Source organism: Mus caroli, unplaced genomic scaffold (assembly GCF_978045245.1).
Source record: "Mus caroli unplaced genomic scaffold, Mus_caroli_1 scaffold_11, whole genome shotgun sequence".
NCBI classification, from domain to species: domain Eukaryota; kingdom Metazoa; phylum Chordata; class Mammalia; order Rodentia; family Muridae; genus Mus; species Mus caroli.
The window spans coordinates 67,335,275-67,354,842 of NW_028227266.1; the positions used below are offsets into that span (position 1 = coordinate 67,335,275).

A 19,568-nucleotide genomic window follows, 5' to 3' on the forward strand; every position below is an offset into this window, starting at 1 on the left:
TTCCCCAGCCTCGGACCGAGCTTGCAGCTGCAGTTACCAGCGAGTGCCCCAACGCGGATAACCGGATTTGTCTCCTCCTCCCAAGCTGGCTGCGGATAGGAGACACCGAGTTACTGCCCCCGAGGGAATCTCAAAAGTAGACAGAGCCACACGTCGCCGACCGATCGTTTCTGTAGCTGGGTTAAAGAGGAGAGGGAGGATCGGGGCGCAGGAGGCACCCCATCTTTCTCCTCCCTCCCTCTTCTCCACCTCCCAAATTTGGCAGCCTTGTGTAGCTCCCGGTCTGGGGTCTGGAGGGTGGAGAGTGTGGGTGCGGGGGCCGGCTGGAGACGCTCTCGCTAGCGCTGCCTGTGGCCAAACCCGCTTCACGTCCCCTCTTGGCCGCACACGCGTCCACCGCCACTCGCGCGCTCGCTCGCGCTCTCGCCTGGCTAGGTCCCTCCTGCTCTCGCCCGTCTCCTTTTCCTTTTTTTTTTTTTTTTTTTTTTTTGGTACCATAGAGTCGCTCTGAAAACAGAAGATAGAGGGAGTCTCGGAGCTCGCCATCTCCGCCGATCTCTACATTGGGAAAAAAAACATGGAGTCAGCTCCGGCAGCCCCCGACCCCGCCGCCAGCGAACCGGGCAGCAGCGGCTCGGAGGCGGCCGCCGGCTCCAGGGAGACCCCGCTGACCCAGGACACGGGCCGCAAGAGCGAGGCACCGGGCGCGGGGCGCAGGCAGAGCTATGCGAGCTCCAGCCGAGGTAGGAGACGCTGCGACCAGGCTCCGGGCAGGGGGGCGGCGGGAGCGGTGCGCCGAGCCCGGAGGGGACCAGGCACCCCGGGGGAGCGCGCGCTCGGGGAACGGGCGACACGCGGGGTCCCCGGGACCGGTGCACGCGCGCGCGAGCCTATCGTGGTGCCCTGAGCGACCGGCACCCCCGCCCCTCCCCCCGCGGCCCCCCACAAATGTTGCAAACTTTTGCAAGCCAGTGCTGGGCTTGCGGGAGAGGGCAATGGGGGACGGACCTGAGCGTTGACAGCCAGACGACTCCAACCCCACCTCCCCCTTGATTACATGTTTTATTTTCTGCAAAGAAGAGCTATCCAAATTAAATACGATTCCCCCCCACCAAAAAGAAACCGAGATGGGGGAGTGGGGGGAAAGAAACTTTTAAAGCGGTAGTGTCCTTTTAAGAAGGGGGAGGGGGTCTGTTTGTGGCTACTCGCTTTCTCGGTTACCTTTTCTGCTTTTGACAGTTTCCCTCATACCCATCCCCACCACCCCGCGGTAGGAATCGAGAAGTGTTCGAATCCTCCCTCTCCCGGAAAAGCTTGGAGGTTCGGGAGGAGTGAGAGACCTAGAAGTCTCAGGGGGCGGAAGGGGGGCGACGCGGGCAGCTTCTCTTCTGCAGCTCTGGGGGTAGGTTTGGAGGACAAGGCAGAGAGATCCGGGTCCCAGCGCGCGGGATGTTGTGGAGTTGATTTGCCCCGCCGGGCAAAAAGAAGAAACGTAACTTTGTAGCCGGGGGTTCGGAGCCCGCAGTCCTGGAGGAGGCTGGCAGGGGGCGTGTGCAGCGCGCGGAGGGAGGGCGATGGTGGAGTGGGGCGCTCCACGCGCGATTGGAGGGAGCGGCTGCGAGGCAAACAAGCCGAGAGAGAAAGCCGAGAAAAGCACCCAAACTTATTTCTGCTCTGGGAATCCTCCGCTCGCCGCGATGCCCAGCGTTTCTGCCTAAACCTGGGGTTGATCAGAGTTGAGTGCTGGTTGGCCAGGGCTAAGGAGGCAGCCCTTCCTGGGCCTTTGGTTCATTTTGTGTTAGTGTCTGGAGTGTGTGAAAGAGGGGACCTGGGGAGACAAGGGTGCTTGCTCCTCTCCGGGCGTTTTCCAAAAGTGGCCTATCCGGGGGAGCGCGGGTGGGGGGAAGCTGACTTCTTTCTTAAAGGTGTCAGAAGCTGCTGTGGGATCCCCACCCCCTCCTTCGGGGGTGGGGGATTATTTATTTGAATGCTCCTGGAGTTTGCAAAGAGCAGGAGGAAGCTGCAGCTTTAATTACTGTTGTAAATAATGTATAAATCACGCCTGTCACTCCGGAGGAAGCAGGCTCCTGCGAGCCACCCAGGGGCTTGGGACAGAGTGGATCTCTCCAGCCAGGTTTGGCGGCTAGGGGGGCTGTGGGGAGGCGAAGGGGGGACCGAGAGCCCCTCCCTTTCTCTTGGATGTGCTAGTTGGAAGTAGGAACATGGCTGATCATGTGCTGGCTGTTTTACAGTATTCTCCCCTCCCGCCCCACCTTAGCCACACCCCCTGTCCGGGAGCTTTCCCATTCACGGAATTCAAGTACAGTAAAAGCCATCCGGATGACATATGCTGCTGCTGGTGGTGGTGGGGTACCATTTAATTAAAGGCGACTTCCGAAGAGTGTGTCGAGGCTCTGTTTGAATCAGGGAAATGGGGGCGACAAGGACCGGGACGAAAGGAAAGGGGGGGTGTGAAGGCTTCGGGTGGGGGGCGGCCGCAACGGACCACCAGTTCTGCGAGTTTGTGCAGAGCTTTTGGCTGCAAGGAGTCTATTTAGAGCCCGAGATTTGGAATGCGAGCGGGTTATGTAACAGGGTTAATCAGAAACGCTGGAGAAAATCCCCTTCATGTGTTTGGAGGCTTTTTTTTTTTTTTTAAGAAGGGGTGCGCAGTGTCTAGTAAGTAGCTCTGATTTCTAGTTTGTGCCTTTCTTCTTTCTCTAGCCCCTCCCCACCTCCCCTGCTTTATTAACATCTTCAGGTGTCATTTCTGCCAGGTGTGTTCTTGCAATAAATGGGGTGGCAGGCTGCAGAACCAACTACAAATCTGTAACTCGCAAATTATATAAAGCCGGGGAATTTGGTACCCTCCCCCCGGCCTCCCCAAAGATCCAAGGAACAAAAATAGAAGCAATGTGCATCTTCCAGGATGGCCTGCTGACCCATATCCCTCTACCCCCTAGAGCCCCCACCCCCATTCTTTGATGAAACCCGTCTGTTGTCTGTTTCTCCAAGGAGATTTAATGTGAAGGGGGGAAGTAAGGCCCAGACACTCCACTCACATCCTGCACGCAGGCACTAGGTTACATAACAGTCTGAATGGAAAAAAGGAAGGTCAGACATGGAGGCATCCTTTAGCCAACACAGCAATAGTAATATCTTCCAGGAACTACTTGCAGTTGCAGACCTTGACCTCAGATGTAGTATCTACTTCTCAGGGTTGCCAATCTTGGTGTGTGTGTGTGTGTGTGTGTGAGAGAGAGAGAGAGAGAGAGAGAGAGAGAGAGAGAGAGAGAGAGAGCATCTGGGAGAAAAAGAGAGACTATGTAAGTATGCCGGGGAGTTGTGAGTGCTGTGCAAATGGGAAATGTTTGGGTTTTTAGATGATGTAATGGAGTTGGCAGAATATGCAACTCGGCTCCTGGAGTGTAAGCATAAGAAAATTGGAGCTGGCATCCCATATTAATGTTGCATAAATTACAATATCAGAAAGAAATTAACCTACACACTAGGTGATTATGCCTCTTAAATACTTAAAACATAAAGGCACAGGCTCAAAGCGCAAAGCAAACACCACCACCTCACAATTAGCCTGTGCCACCTCCTGGAAGGTGAGTGGAGGTCCTGGGTGAATTGGGAAGCTTCCTGACTCGGGAGGCGGAGGCGTTTTCCGAGGGGCTTTGAGGGCTTATTTGCAGCCAGCAGATGCTTGGAGTCTATAGGGATAGAGGGTGTATTCTCATGACATTGATGTGACCTCATGAGATATTACCAGGGTAGATTTGAGGCTATTGCTACATTCCTACGTCCTAAGAATCTAAGTATGAAACGGATTAGAGGCCTTCAGTGCCTGGGCTTTCCAAATCAGATGTGTGCTTTTATAATCTGGAAGCTGATCTTCCTGTGCTCCTTACAACTCCAAGGGAATGGTAGCAGTCTTAATAAAACCCTTCGATTTTCTAGAAAGTATTAATGACAGCTGGTTTCACTCTGCCCTGTCTTTACAGCACTGTGAAAGAGGCGGAAGAAAATAAAAGACAGGCAAGAACCAACATGATGGGTAAAAATGAAAGGAAAAAAACCCACCGTGAATCTTTAATTTAACGTGGCTTTCAGGGGCTCTAGGGAGCTGTGAGCATTGTGACCTAACTGCTGTTAGGAACCCTTTCCCAGAATCTCCATATTATATGCACACCAGAAGCTTACATATTGCACATCACTAAAGTTACCCTCACAGGACCCTGCACCACATAGTGAGTGGGTTCCCAGTGCTGGTGTGCAAGGCTTTTAGGACAGGCCAACCTAAGAGAGAGAGAGAGAGAGAGAGAGAGAGAGAGAGAGAGAGAGAGAGAGAGAGAGAGAGAGAGAGAAATCGAAACCAAAGGATGGGATTAACACTGAGAAGCTGGGTGGGATGGAGGGACAGCCCCCTGGAAGCTCAGCTGAGAGTGACTTAAAAGTCAATTAACAGGCCTGCATGGCTCTGCAACCCAGAGAGATGCTGGAACTGTGTAACTCCTATACTCTGGAAATGCTACCCTTGCCCTTCTCTCCAGCTCCTGCTGATCCATGTTCTGGAAGGTTCTCCTACCTAGAGATATGGCAACTTTTCTAGAGCTGAATGTTCAGATCCTTCTTTAGGGAATGAGTGGTAGTTTCTCTGGCTGGGAGAAAAATTCCTTTGCCAGAGGGATGGGATGAACTTTTTTTTTTTTTTTAATTGAAGGACTTGAATTTTCTGGGAAATTGCTCATAAAAGCATTTATAATTGTACTCTTTAAAATGCAAAGGAATAATTTTATAAAATGCATTTCATGATAGTTAGGGTAACCTTTTTGTTGCTTCATCCTAATTTCTTGTAAAGAATTGAATTATTAATCTAGAATTTGAGTTCTGAGTGGCTAAAATAGTTAAAGCACACCCATTCTCTCTTTTCTAAAACAAAGTGGCACTCTGAGAAGCCCTGGTCTTTAGAAAGTCTGTCTGTAACCCCGAAGTATGGCGGATGCCTTTGTAGAACCTGGGCTCTGGCAACTCGTCTCCTCTTGACTCTTCAGCACACAGTTGTGTGTGTGTGTGTGTGGGGGGGGGCGGTAGTCAGCAGCACACCACTTTGACACAAGGCAGACTCCTGAAGTGGGATGGAGAGGCACAAGGATATTAACGGTCAGAATTTCACCTAAGGATGACAATCCTTAGGACTTGTGGGGACAGCTTAATCACTTTTAGAAAAAGTGATTTTGGAATTTTTTTCCCTCTGTCTGAAGTTAACTCTTGATTTGCAAGTAAGAAAACCCATAGGCCATCCTATGGTCAGTGCCGGATAAAGTCTCACATTATTCCCTCTAATATCCCCATTTTGCATTTGGGAACTTGTGTGACTTTGGAAATACGCTCTGAGTTGGATGGTGTTGGCAATTAGATTCAGAGAACATGAACTCGATTTTTAAAATACTATTGTGTGCATACATTGTCATGTGTGGGCATTTGTGTGCATGAATGTGTGAGCATGTGGGACCAGAGGTCAGTGACAGGTGGCTTCCACATTCCCCGACCCCCGCACTTTACTTTATGAGATAGAATCTTTCACTGCACTTGGAGTTCAGTAATTACCCTAGGCTGGTTGGACAATGAGCTTTAGGGATTCTCTGATTGGCCAGTGATCTCCAGGGATCCTCTGATTGGCCAGTGATCTCCAGGGATCCTCTGATTGGCCAGTGAGCTCCAGGGCTCCTTCTTTTTCTGCCTCCCCAGTGTTGGGATCCTAGGTGTGTGTTTCCACACCTTGGCTTGTATATATGGGTTCTGGGCAGTTCACCAACTGAGCCTACTCTCCAGCCCTCATGTCCTATGAATTCTTACAGCGTGTGTTACTTTTTCAACGCCTTCTCCTCCTTCCCCATGCATTGCTTCCGCTCTGACCTCTGTGTTCCTGTGAGAACTTCTTAGCTTCTGTGAGAACTTCTGATCAGGAGGCAAAATGCAAAACTGCCTTTTAGAGATGAGTATAGGTGTGTGCATGTGTGTTCATGTGTGCTCCTGTATATGCGTGTGTGTGTGTGTGTGTGTGTGTGTGTGTGTATGTCCTAATATGACAATCATCTGCCCCTCTGCCCCTCTCTATGACTTCCATGAGATGATGTAGGAGCCTCTAAAGCAGGTGTCTTCCACTCCCTCATGGAGATCCCTGATCCACCCATCAGGATGAGTTATCACTTCTCTTAGAGTAAGGAGACTTTGAACTTGAAAGGACTTCAGCTACCAGAGCATACACTAATCTAGAATGTAGAAAACGTTTCCAAGTGCAAAAATCTCCCTTGCTCAGGGTTTAGGCAAAGTGGCCCGTCCCTCTTTCTTCCTCCTCCCCTCCCCCTTCTGTTTCTTATATTTATTTTTGTGCCTAATTTGTCATGGGAAATGTTGTTTAGAACAAAGCTGTTAAAACTTTTGAACCATGTTTTTTATGCTGTATATTAATAGAATTGTGTAATTTTTAGGTTGATGCTTAAAAATAACCCAGATGATTAGTGCTCAAGTCTTGGCTGCTATATGATAAACCACGGTTTTACGTTTTACTCTGAGGGCACCGAGGCATCGCTAATGAATTGATTTTTTTTTTTTCTGTCTGATATTCGATTAACACCATTTATTATTATTATTATTATTATCATGTCTTTCCTTTTTGTCTATTTCTTTTCTTTTTTGCTGTGTGGTATCCTTTCCTAGCCTAGAGAGAGAGAGCACCGGAAAGGTAATTGAATCTTTCCTTGGAGTTTCAGTGTCTCACAGTGCTGTGGGGTCACGGTTCTGAGCATGAATTCTGATTGTACATTATAGAACTGAGAATGGAGCTAGCGTTGCAGACCAGCTGAGGTCTGTCCTGATCCCACCTGGAAATGGTTTCTTTTTTCTTTCTGTGAAATCTTTAGCAGGACTATTCGCTTCCTTTTTTTCTATGTTGCAAGAAGCAAGTCAGAAATTAAATTAGTTGTTCTGGGTTACTGGAGGGTTTTACTTAACAGGAAATTGTCAACCAGATTCTAAAAGCTTTCTTTTGGTTATCTACTTTTTTTTTTTTTTTTTTTTTTTTTTTTGCTTATTTGAGACAGGGTCTCAATATGTAGCCGAGGTCTCAGGGTGATCCTCCTGCCTCAGCCCCAGGAATGCTCAGATTACCATTGTCTGCAAGATTCTTCTTATTTCTTTCTCTAGAGTACTGGCTCTTAACTTCCTAATGCTGTCACCCTTTAATACAATTCTTCATGTTGTGGTGACCCTCATTATTTTTCTTGCTACTTTATAACTACAATTTTACTACTGTTATGAATTGTAATGTGAATATTTGATATGCCACCCCCAAAGGGGTCACGACCCACAGGTTGAAAACTGCTGCCCTACAGTTATAGAAGATACTAAATCCTCTTTAAGTATTCAGGGAGGCAGTTCTGTTTACAAGTCCTATAATGTGGTTTCATCTCCTCTAATTCAGTGGAAACCATCATTAGCTTGACCATTCCCTTGGGGAGGTTGGGAGCATCTCTGTGGTAGGGAGCTTGCATACCTAGAAGGTTAGGAAGCTTAAGGGTTCACGCATGTAGGAAACAGTATTTAGAGGCCTGCAGAGAAAGTCCTTTCCAAGCTATGGCCTTTGAGAAGCATTTCTGGACCACAGTGCTGGCTTTCTCAGCATCAGCATTAGCATCAGTGTCAGCGTCAGCATCAGCATCAGCATCATCACAGAGTTGGCTCCCTCAGCATCAACACCATCACAGAATGGCTTCCTCAGTAGCATCACACGGTCACACTTGACCTAATGTGAATCATTGATTAGCTTCTGCTGCCTCTGACATCACTGTGTTTGGATTCTTGGTGTTATGGTAGCAAATTATTATTGTTGTTAATTTATTAACTGTTTTTGCTAAAAGCATCAAGAGGATTGTTTTTTAAAAAAAACATTATAAGAGAGGAAGAGGTTATAATAAAAATGAAGGTACCACAGTTCACTGGATTGGAAGACTGGCTTTCAGCCCCAGGTCTTCTATGCGAATGCGGAAAGGAATTACAGGGAACAATCCCCTGTTGAGGGACAAATTATTCCCCCCTCCAACAGATTTCTATGACTTTCATGACATGACATTATTAGAAATTGTGTTATCAAGTCACACGAAATGGAACACTAATGGTAACATTGTAGTTTCCCAGTGATGGGTTTATCTACAAAACGTGGATCCCAGTGGCTGGCTGGTGAGCTCTGGACTCATGGATGCTGACAGTCCAGGTTTCCCATACCTGCAAAGGTGTAGGAGGACCTCGGGATATCTTAGGGTGAATTTCTATCCACTCTCCCCTGACTCACCAGAGGCTGGAGTGAGACAGAAGTGTTATGGTTCAAATGCTACATTACCTCTCAGGTAGAAATGTCTTAGCTGTGTGATTGGGTGTTGGCACTTGCAATACAAATTGTCTCAAACTGTTCTGAAGTAAGAAAGTTTCTACGTGCAGCCACCGGTCACAGTAGATGAAGTCCACTGAGACACAAGGGAAGGGTACCACTTAGTGTAAAATCCTCAAGCCGGCGAAAGAGGTATGCACCGTTAAAAATATCTAGCTTACTTCGGGGGAGGATTTGACTGAATACTGATGGAGTTTATGAAATATGAATACAGTGAGTTGCTGTACGTAAGTGGTAGGCGTGTGTGAAAGAAGAAGAAATAAGATTGTGTATAAATGACACTCTGAAACTTGATGGGATTGTAACGTGACAGGAATGGTGGCATGTGAGTCCATGCTTCCCAAGGGGACAGACAAGCAGGCTGCAAAATCCACCTGTCAAACTTAATGTGGGACCAGAAATTATAGAAGAGAAAAACCAGTTGACTTGTCTTTATAGGCAAAGAACTCACCAAGGATAAACAGAGAGCTTGAGAAGAATAGAGATGAAATTTCCAGAAAGGGGGTGGGGGAGTGGGGGGATCCACACCAAAAAAACCTAGAGGCTAATGTTTGAATTCAGAATGAGGCATTTGCCAAACAATCCTCAGCGTTCTGGGCTACCAACCCTTCGCAGTGTTTGGTGTCGGGCTTATAGTCAAATGAAAGACAACGACTGTGAGTTTTAGTTGTACAAAAGAAATCACCTTGATCTCCCCCAAGCACACACATATATGCACACACACACACACACACACACACCAGGACTCAGAGATGCATAGGATGTCATTTCCCTGTCTTGTTCTGATTGATTGACAGCTTATGCTATATGCTTTCTTCCTGAAGGTGACTTTATAATCTCTAGGCACCGACATGTCTCGCTGAAGTCGAGGAAGGAGAACTCACAAGCTAAAGTGTGTTTCACTGGGTGAGGTATTTGGGGGGTAGGGTGGGAAAAGAATGGTGAAATGGGGCAAGGGACTCGTGAGCTAAGAAGTTAAGACGCCCATTGGGGGATGGGAATTGTGGGCTGTGGGTGAAGGTGGGGACAGAGACTCTGTGTGCCAAAAGCGGCCTCAGCAAGGATCTGGAATTTTAAATTACCTTTAACAAGGACGCTGAAAACGAGGCACGTTGACACTTTGAGAAGTTATGAGGAACTTGTCGAGCCTGCCAATCGGCAGAGGCAGGAGAGGGAATATTTAGAAGCACAGACGGCCAGAGCGGCTCTGAAGGGCAGAGAGAGCAACTTTCGGGGGCGTTGAGGGACTTGGTGGGTGTGCTTATTGACGCTTCCAATTAGTTTTAGAGAAACCTGAAGAACTGGACAAAGACGGAGGAAAGGCAGCCAGATGTGATCCTCAACTTCCAGAAGCGGAGCGCCTCTCTCATCCCTTAGGAACCATGGTAGTCACGGATAGGAATGAGCAGGTGAAAACCGAGCGGATCCTGAAACACCCAGTCACAGAGGAACCACGTATGCTTATCAGGCCTCAAACCTCTTAAATAAACTGCATCTCTTTCCATTTTTAGTTTTCAGTAGGGAAACCAGTGGATGATGAAAAGGCCCTGATATAGTCTGTGCTCCACAGGGGCATCCACATGCCAATGATATTCTCTCTAAAAGGGCAGGGCAGCTGGGAGGGTGAACTGCCCGTAACTCTCAATTGACCAGGTAACGAAGTATGGAGAGAGCTAAGCCAGAAGAAATAACTTGATTCCTGTGATGGCGCTCCGAGTGAGTTGGCTGACGTGACATGTATGGAACTGCTACGTTATGTTAGCTCATTCTGGTTCTCTCTCCCACTTGGGGTGAGGACGCATGGACAGAATGTGGGAACCTGACTGAAGATTGTGTGCAGAGGAACCAAGAGCTTCACCCAGATAGTATAACATTTCACAGTGTCAGAGATGACAGCCAGAGATTGGTGCGGTTCACTGAGATTTCTCAAGACCCCTACAGAGCTACTTGGAAAATGGAAGCTATGCTGAAAGAACTTCTGGATCATTCTGAACCTTGCTTTTGGACCTGAGTGTGGGGGTGTACTTTAGGCATGGATACACATTCCTCACGTTGCCACTACCCTTTTGTTAGGCAAAATGGGAGGGTGAGAGGCTGTCCTGAGACCTCTCTAGTCCAGCTCCACCCCAGGGGTGAATCAGAGGCACCTGCAAGCCTAGGATCTGTCTGAGATTACATCCTTAGGCAGAGACAGTGAGGCTGTGACCAAAGCCCAGATCTTCTGCTCTCTCATCTCATGCCCCTTTCCACTCATGTGCAGGTCCTCAGAAGTCCCTGGGGGAAAAAATACCGTCCCTCCCCTCCAGGAAAATTACCCTGTGGATATTTAAATGAATACACAAGGTCATCTAACCCGGTGTGATTCTGTTATGAATTAAAGTACATATTTATCTTTTATTACTTTATTTATTTATAATAAAACATATTTATTTTAATTAAAGTAGACAGTGAGTCTCATGTTTTGATTTCATAGAAAGTCAAGTATGGGATGCAGAGTTGAGCAGCTGATGTTGAGAACCTGCTGGAGCGGGCACAGCGGTGCACACAGTGAGCAGTGACTCTGCCCACGGAGGTCCTTCCTCAAGGCTGAGGGTTCAGGCTGTGCTCTTGATGGAGGTGCTTCTAAGACCAGGTCTGCAAATAGAATAAAATAAAACCTCATCACAGTAGAAAACTCTTTTCTCTTAAAAATGATTTATGTGCTTTTTTAACCCACCGTGTATGGTGCTGCTCATACACGCAGGTCCACTGGCACATGGGCAGCCTTTCAATGGCCACGTACCTAAAGGCAAGGGACTGTCCTTTGAAAGAGAGTTCGAGTGGAGTGTAGTATATGGGAGGGGTGGAAGGGAAGAAAAGGAAGAGGGAAATGATATTATAATCTCAAAAAAAAACTCTTTAAAAAAATGTAGAAAGTGACTCTCTCTCACCAGGCAGCCATTAGCTGCCAACAGATGCTCCGCTTCGGGTGGGGCCTTGCGAGTCCCTCTCTATCCTGTGCTGGCATTTTTAACTGGCTTGATCTTGCATGGGTCTTGTGCAGGTAACCACCGCTTGTTGTAAGTTCTTGAGTGCATTAGCAGTATCATGTCCAGAAGAGTGCATTCACAGCATGGGTTCATCTTCCTGCCTCATGTTCCTGAGCCTTGTTGGGGGTGGAGGATGGGGGCTAGAGGAGTAGGAAGGGGTGGGGGACTGTGGGGTGTTCCTACCATGGAAGAAAGTCTGTGATTTATTCCAAATAAAAAATAACATCATTCACTGCAGCCTACGGAGAATTGTATCATTTTTTTCTTTTGTAAAAAAAGTTACAGTGTATGCATGAATGTGCATCTGTATTTATTGAATACAGTTGTGTCAGTAAATGAACTTGGACCCACAAACTTTAATGAAGTAATAAAATGATCAGGTGTAGGTGTTGGCATTATCTGGTTTTCTTTTTTCTTTATTGAGGTTCCTGAATCCTGAATGTACATTTAAAAATTTTAATTAATTAATTAATATCCCCAACATGAATGTACAATTTTTATAGTGGGAAAACTTTTTTTTTCTTCTAAAAAGATGTTGTGTTATGAAATTGGGGGTACGCTGAAGGGTCTAGTTCTGAACTCACAGTCTTCCATAGCTTTCCATGATATTTCAGAATCATTCAGGTTTGTTCCTCTATGGACCAAGACATTTTGAAGGTCACGTTGTAGGAAAGGGGCATCCAGTCTGATTTTAGGAGGGCTTAGGCTTGGGAATTCCTTGGCCCTTGAAATGCTTGTGGTCTGATGCCCAATAAAATATGCACATTCTAAGCCACTTTGCACATGCACGAGCACACACACACACACACACACACACTCATACTTGTGTGTGTACAAATACACATACATACCTGGGTATGCATAAACAAGTACATGTGAACATACACATGTATGTATGTACGCACACACACACAAAAGCATTTTCACATAAAGTATTTCCATTTATCTGAGCTTCACTGTTATTTTTGTTTTCTTAAAATGCACATCATGGCCCTGAGAATTAGCTTCATTGCATATTTAGGAGATGTTCCTTAGAAAGATCAAGAGACCAGTCCTGGGTGGGAGGTAGAGAGAGACACTGTGGGGCCTTGGCATGGGATGCGAGGGGGAAAGGCCTTCACAGTATCTCAAGTGGAGCTCCAGGTGCTGCTCATTATGATCTGGGGGAGGACAAATAATATAAATACTCATTATTATAATCATACCATATCTGGATGCCATTTTTAGCATATACGTGTTATTACCCGATTACATGTATGAGTGCATCTGCCTTAGACTGGCTCAGAATACAAATTCTGGGATTCCCTCTGTGTGGCTTAGAGCAGACATGTGTGAGAACACATGGTTGCATTCCTTTTATTTTAGGTGTATGAATGTTTTGTTTTGCATGTGTATCTGTACAGTACACCACATTGTATGTCTGGAGTCCAGAACCTCAAATCCTCTGGAACTGGAGTTACCGACAGCTGTGATCTGCCACATGGGTGCAGGGAATTGAACCCAGGACCTCTACAAAAAGTGCTCAATGCTCTTGACTACTGTTTCATTTCCCCAGCCTCTGGCATGGCATTTCTTGAATTCAACAAATATTTCCTAGGACCTTTCTCTGGGTCAGGCACTGTGCTGTGCTCTAAGCAGCCTGCAAGGAAGCTGGATTCCTGCTTTGCTGACCTTTCCATTCTGGTGGGAATGCACATCGCTGTTACCTTAGACACTTCAGATGGTGTTCCTCCTTGGCTTGCTTTGCCTGTTTGACCCCTATGGCTTATGTGTCTTTTCCTGTCCCCTCCTCCCACCCTTTCCCCTGTCCTGTGCTCTCATCTCTTCTTCTCAGACCTTCTATGGCCAGCATAGATCCAGATAACATCCACCCCCTTACCTCAGAAGTTCCCAATATCTCTGTTTTTCACAGATACTGGATGTATGGATCAAGGGCTCCTTTAAACCATCGTGTGACCACTTCTCCCAGCTCCTTAAAGACTCTTCTTGTCTTTAAGACATCTTCTGGTGTCATGTCCTTTTTGTGAGCCTATTCTCCACATGACCAGGCGCACAGTTTATATTTTTACCTCTATACAATCTCTTAGGTAAAGTAGATCCATGTTTATTGTGCAGATGTTCTTTGCCCAGCTTGGTGCTTCTCAACTGCTCATCCACCTTCAGTGTTCCTGGGCTTTGGTAAGGTTTGGAGCCAGCTGTTGTGGTTTGTTCCATGTCTGTCTCTATTGGATCCAGTGTTTCCCTCCATGCCGCCCTCAGGGCTAATCCAGACCCCATCATTTCAGACCAAAATTGCTCACATTTTGAGATCTAATATACATACCTGGTTTGTTGTGAGCCTGGAAGAAGCGAGTGGTGGAGTGAAAGGTGCAGGTGCGTCCTGTGCTGTGTGTCCTAAGTGAGCTCATTAAGCTAAAAACTAGGGAGGGGGATGCTGCTGCCTTTGCTGCGATGATCAGTCCTGGTGCTGCTTGCCAAGTGCCTCCCAGCAGTGCTCTAATGACAGTGGTTATGATGGCTCCTTCCAGCAGTGCTCTGATGATGATGGTTACGATGGCTGACCCAGTGCTCTAGGTCTCCTTACACCCACCCGTCTCCTCCTTTCACTCAGGTCTTGAGCTCCCGTTGGGACTCAGGTCTTCGGCATTTTCTGCTTGGTTCTGTGAAGTGAGCATGAATCCCAGGGGCTTCAGTGAAGTTCCTGACATGTCCTCATGGCCAGTTCTCCTCCTGGGACTGGATCTACCCCCTATCATTCAGCTGGGTCACCATAGGCTGGATCTGTAAGAAGGGCATGTGACCGGAGTTGAACACCTTCACCTAATGTTAGGGTTGTCTCATGGTACCTCTCAGACCTTCTGGGGGACCATAAACAAGCCCAATCCCATCGGTTTCCTCTCTGTAGCCCTGCTCTTCCCATGGTTCCCACTGGCCTTTGCCCTGCTCCAGGCATGCAGGCTGGGATAGCTCCATCTTTCCTACGGATCAAACTCCGATGCTTTCTCTTGCTTCCTTTCTCATTGTTCCTCACCCCCCCTTCCCTTTTACTCACAGACTCATCCCTGTCTGCAAGGGTTCCATTCAACTTGTTCTTCAGTAATGCTCCACTCTGGTGACTGACTGCTGAGTCTTTAAATTGTGATCTAATAATTTACGTGCACTTTGCAAGCAATTCTTTCAGAGACTCCCAACCTGTTTGCATTCCTGTTACAGTAGCACAGCTGATAAGCAGGCAGCAGGAGAAATAGTGATGGGTACCACAGCGGCGGCACTGGGGAAACTCAAGAAGGTAACACTAGCAGGAGCGGAGGGCATGCCTCTGGATTATAGCATCTTTTCTTGGAGAATCAATTCCACTTGCCAAGGGTCTTTATTGATTTTGCTCGTACTTGGACCAGGATAGGTCAAAGTCAGAAGAGGGAGAGACATGGCATGCTCGAGGAAGTGAAGGGGGATCAGAATCCCATCTTTCTGCCAGGATGGTTTGCGTTTGATACACTGCGTGGCTTTACAGACTTAATTGGCACTGTGATTAGGTAGCTTTATTTCTTCATTCACACACATTGGAAGCTGATCCTAATATTCAGTGGTAATGAAAATAGAGTAACGCTGTAATAACTGTTCCATTGTAAAGCAAATTACACCATTAAGCATCTCTTTTGTCTAATTTGTGTTGGTGATAGTATGGGACCATACATACACACACACACACACACACACACACACACACACACACACAGAGGATAGCTGATATTTAAGAAATAAACTAGCAAAGACAAGTCCTATTCCAAAGATAGAATTGGGAAACAAGAATTGTTTACACACACACACACACACACACACACACACACACACACACGTACCTGTACACATATTTATATACCAACACATACAGGCACATGCAACATGCATACATGTGAAGCAGACTGAGAACACAGTAGATTGTACTGGCATGTCCTCTGGCCTTTAATGAACCTGAGCCCAGCCAGATGATCTGTTATAGCAGGCTAAGCTACTGATGGCACCAGCTCCTTTATCTTTTCTGTCACGCTTGAGGACTTTGATCCCCTGAGATCCTCAGGAATGTTGGTCATTTTCCTTTGTCATCTGTCCCTCCAAGGAAAGTGCCACAATTTGTGTAGCACTAAGATAGAAGCATATTATTGTGCATTAAGTCATAGCGAATCCTGAGAGCAGAAACAGGATCCAAGGAGGCAGAATTCAGTGTGATTTCCCATTGGGACATGCCAATTAAAAGCCTAAGTGGGTAGGTTCCTGTGACTGTGTCCCTTAGTCACAGGGTCCTGGCTTTGCTGGTGGGGTCTGTCTATTGGAGTGAACGTGGTTCCAGCACCTAGGCTGGTGTCTCTAGGGAGGTCTTAAAAACCTCCCTGTCTGTGTGTACTCTGGGTTGCTGTCTCCAGGACTTCCATCTCTAAGGTCTATGGAACCTAGAAGTTCTGGGTCACTATACCCAGGAGCACTGAGAAGTCTCTCACCTGCATTCATTCTAGGGATTTTCTTTGACAGCATGATCAACTCTGCCCCCTGCTAATCAGGCGCCCCAGAAAGACCTTGTCTGGAGAACAGATTTTCATGTAGTTTAGAACACACTTAACTTTCATAGAGAGAATGCCTGCTCTCATGACCACATTATTTGAAGAAAATCTGCTTTATAAACAACTGCACAGTACCTGTATCTGAAATCGAGAATGTTGATTTTTGAACTCCTGGAGGATGTAAATCAGAAGGAAGGCAACGTCAATGCCTGGCATCTGGATTAAGAATATAGTTAGTGGGGAAATTTATTGCAATCCTCCATGAGAAGATATCAATATCATCATGTGCCTAATAAAATGTTATAATGAAAATTACCACAGAGCTTGACAACATCTCTTTATTAATTGGCCTTTTCCGTGATTATTTTCTTAGTAGCAAATGCACTCTGCTTTTCTGGCTCATTAGTCATAATCCACAGTGAATTTCGCAGTTTGGTGTTCCAGCCATGCTTGTCTTCCTTTGGGCTCAGTCCTTGTAGGGCAGGCTTGTAGATTTTCTACAGAGGATGGCCTCACATCTCTGTGCCATTTACTCCTGAACCCATTGGGTTCCCTCATGATGCCAAAGACAGGACTGCAGCTCCCCGTGAGAAGGCCAAAGGACATAAACCCGAGATCCAAACAAAAGAACATGCTTACTCTTAGAAAGCTTTGGATTTTGTTTCAGACAGGATGCTGTGTAGCTCAGGCTGGCCTCAATTTTGCTACTTAGCTGAGTTTGACTTTGAGCTTCTGGTCCTCTTGCTTCTACCACTCCAGTGTAGAGGTTGCAAGCGCATGCTACCACATCCAGTTTATGCAGGGCTGGGCATTGAACCCAGGACTTCCTGTGTCATAGACAGACCTTGTACCAACGGAGCAACATCCCCATTCTGAAAGCTTCAGATATTTCAAAGCGGTGTCACGGGTTGTCTTTTTGATTCATCAAGTGTTTATTGATCCTTGACTTTTTGCCAGGTCCCAAGTTGGTTAATGAAGGAACAAAGGTGAATTATTGGGGGAAGTGATGGGTGGGAAAGACATGTTAACTCATTTTTTAAAAAAAAAATTCACAGAGAGGTCAAGGAACCCATTAACAAAATGTAACAGTGTGTAGAGGGGAGAGAGAGAGAGAGAGAGAGAGAGAGAGAGAGAGCAGTTGGAAAGGAGCCAGGAAGAGTTTGCTGATGCGGGTAATGTACCTGGGCTTGAGGAAAAATGGTGAGGGTTTTCTAGGTAACTCAAAAAATTCTGCCAGGCTGAGAGGGTCACAGTGCTGACAGCTCATTGATGTCATGTGGATGAGGTATTGCTTAGACTTCGGGAGGAGGATGTTGGTGAGGAGCAGAAAGTAGGGACTGAGAAGGTGGGCTGGGGCTGACTGAGGCATGCTGGGCCCTTTTCTCTATCACGAACATTGAATAAATGGAAAGTGTCTGATTTCTTTCTGGTAGATTCCTGAGGCATAAGTCTGTGGAGATGGAGAATTGACCATGCGGACCCCAGCCTAATAAGATACCCTCTGAGGCAATTCTGCAGGGCCAGGACTTGGAGGCAGGACTTGGAGGCAGGAGGCAGGACTTGGAGGTAGGAGGCAGGACTTGGAGGCAGGAGGCAGGAGCGGGGAATCTTTTTTTTTTTTTTTAATGTATTTTATTACGTATTTTCCTCAATTACATTTCCAATGCTATCCCAAAAGTCCCCCATACCTTCCCCCTCTCCCCCATTTCCCTACCCACCCATTCCCTTTCTTTTTTTTTTTTTTTGGCCCTGGCGTTCCCCTGTACTGGGGCATATAAAGTTTGTGTGTCCAATAGGCCTCTCTTTCCAGTGATGGCCGACTAGGCCATCTTTTGATACATATGCAGCTAGAGTCAAGAGCTCCGGGGTACTGGTTAGTTCATAATGTTGTACCACCTATAGGGTTGCAGGTCCCTTTAGCTCCTTGGGTACTTTCTCCAGCTCCTCCATTGGGAGCCCTGTGATCCATCCACTAGCTGACTGTGAGCATCCACTTCTGTGTTTGCTAGGCCCCGGCATAGTCTCACAAGAGACAGCTATATCAGGGTCCTTTCAGCAAAATCTTGCTAGTGTATGCAATGGTGCCAGCGTTTGGAAGCTGATTATGGGATGGATCCCTGGGTATGGCAGTCTCTAGATGGTCCATCCTTTCGTCACAGCTCCAATCTTTGTTTCTGTAACTCCTTCCATGGATGTTTTGTTCCCAATTCTAAGAAGGGGTACAGTGACCCACTTTGGTCTTCATTCTTCTTGAGTTTCATGTGCTTAGCAGAATGTATTATATATCTTGGGTATCCTAAGTTTTGGGCTAATATCCACTTATGCTGAGAAGCACCTGAAAAAATGTTCAACATCCTTAATCATTAGGGAAATGCAAATCAAAACAACCCTGAGATTCCACCTCACACCAGTCAGAATGGCTAAGATCAAAAATTCAGGTGACAGCAGATGCGAGGATGTGGAGAAAGAGAAACACTCCTCCATTGTTGGTGGGATTGCAAGCTTGTACAACCACTCTGGAAATCAGTCTGGTGGTTCCTTAGAAAATTGGACATAGAACTACCGGAGGATCAAGCAATACCTCTCCTGGGCATATATCCAGAAGATGTTCCAACCGGTAAGAAGGACACATGCTCCACTATGTTCATAGCAGCCTTATTTATAATAGCCAGAAGCTGGAAAGAACCCAGATGCCCCTCAACAGAGGAATGGATACAGAAAATGTGGTACATTTACACAATGGAGTACTACTCAGCTATTAAAAAGAATGAATTTATGAAATTCCTAGGCAAATGGATGGACCTGGAGGGCATCATCCTGAGTGAGGTAACACAATCACAAAGGAACTCACACAAGATGTACTCACTGATAAGGATCAGGGAATCTTAAGGTTGAATTTCCCAAGTACAGGATGGGGTTGGCGGTGGGGGAATCAAATGGATTCTACAGGGAGGGGCTGCTGGGGCAGAGTTATAGGCTGGGACAGTTTCATGGCTTGAGGATGAACATGGAACAAGGGATGTGTTCAGTTTAGAGTGGGATAAGTTGGAGGTGCCAGGGAAACAGATGACGGGCAGCTGGAAGAAAGGTTTAGCAGGGGGCATGGAATGGCTACATATGGGCTCAGAAAACAAAAGAGAACCCCAGGAAGAGCCTAGAATTTAGGTAAGCTAGACTGGAGACAAGAAGTATAGCTCACTCAAGGCAGAGCTCTGCCAATGGCTTTGGAAGGTTAAATCTTTATGACTAAGAAGTCTAGGGCCCAAATGCATGTGACTGGCTGGGAAGAGAGCAAAAGATTTCTTTAACATGTTGAAGATTCGGGAGCTGGGGTGAGGCTGTAAAAGGCTCACAGCCATGAGCATGAGGGACTGAGTTCTAATCCCAGCAGCCACATAAAACCTATGTGTGGGAGTAATATCATCCCCCAGCTCTCTGGCCAGCCAATTTAAATGAATCTCTGAACTCTAGGTTCAGTGAGAGAGATAGATTGAGGAGGATTCCTGACTTCAGCCCCTGGCCTCCGTA

At 46.7% G+C, this 19,568-nt stretch overlaps 1 protein-coding gene across 2 annotated transcripts in view; it reads left to right on the forward strand.

Annotated features, from left to right (window-relative positions):
• The first annotated feature begins 540 nt into the window (after positions 1–540).
• The window catches only part of Rora (RAR related orphan receptor A), a 734,084-nt gene continuing 715,056 nt past the window's right edge, over positions 541–19,568 (forward strand). Inside the window, exon 1 of one of the 2 annotated variants that reach the window (XM_029481367.2) lies at positions 541–743. In XM_029481367.2, the coding sequence (XP_029337227.1) occupies positions 578–743 (166 nt within the window). In that variant the 5' untranslated portion in view covers positions 541–577. The remainder of the gene's footprint in view (positions 744–19,568) is intronic. The other variant, XM_085844758.1, reaches the window with a different exon arrangement.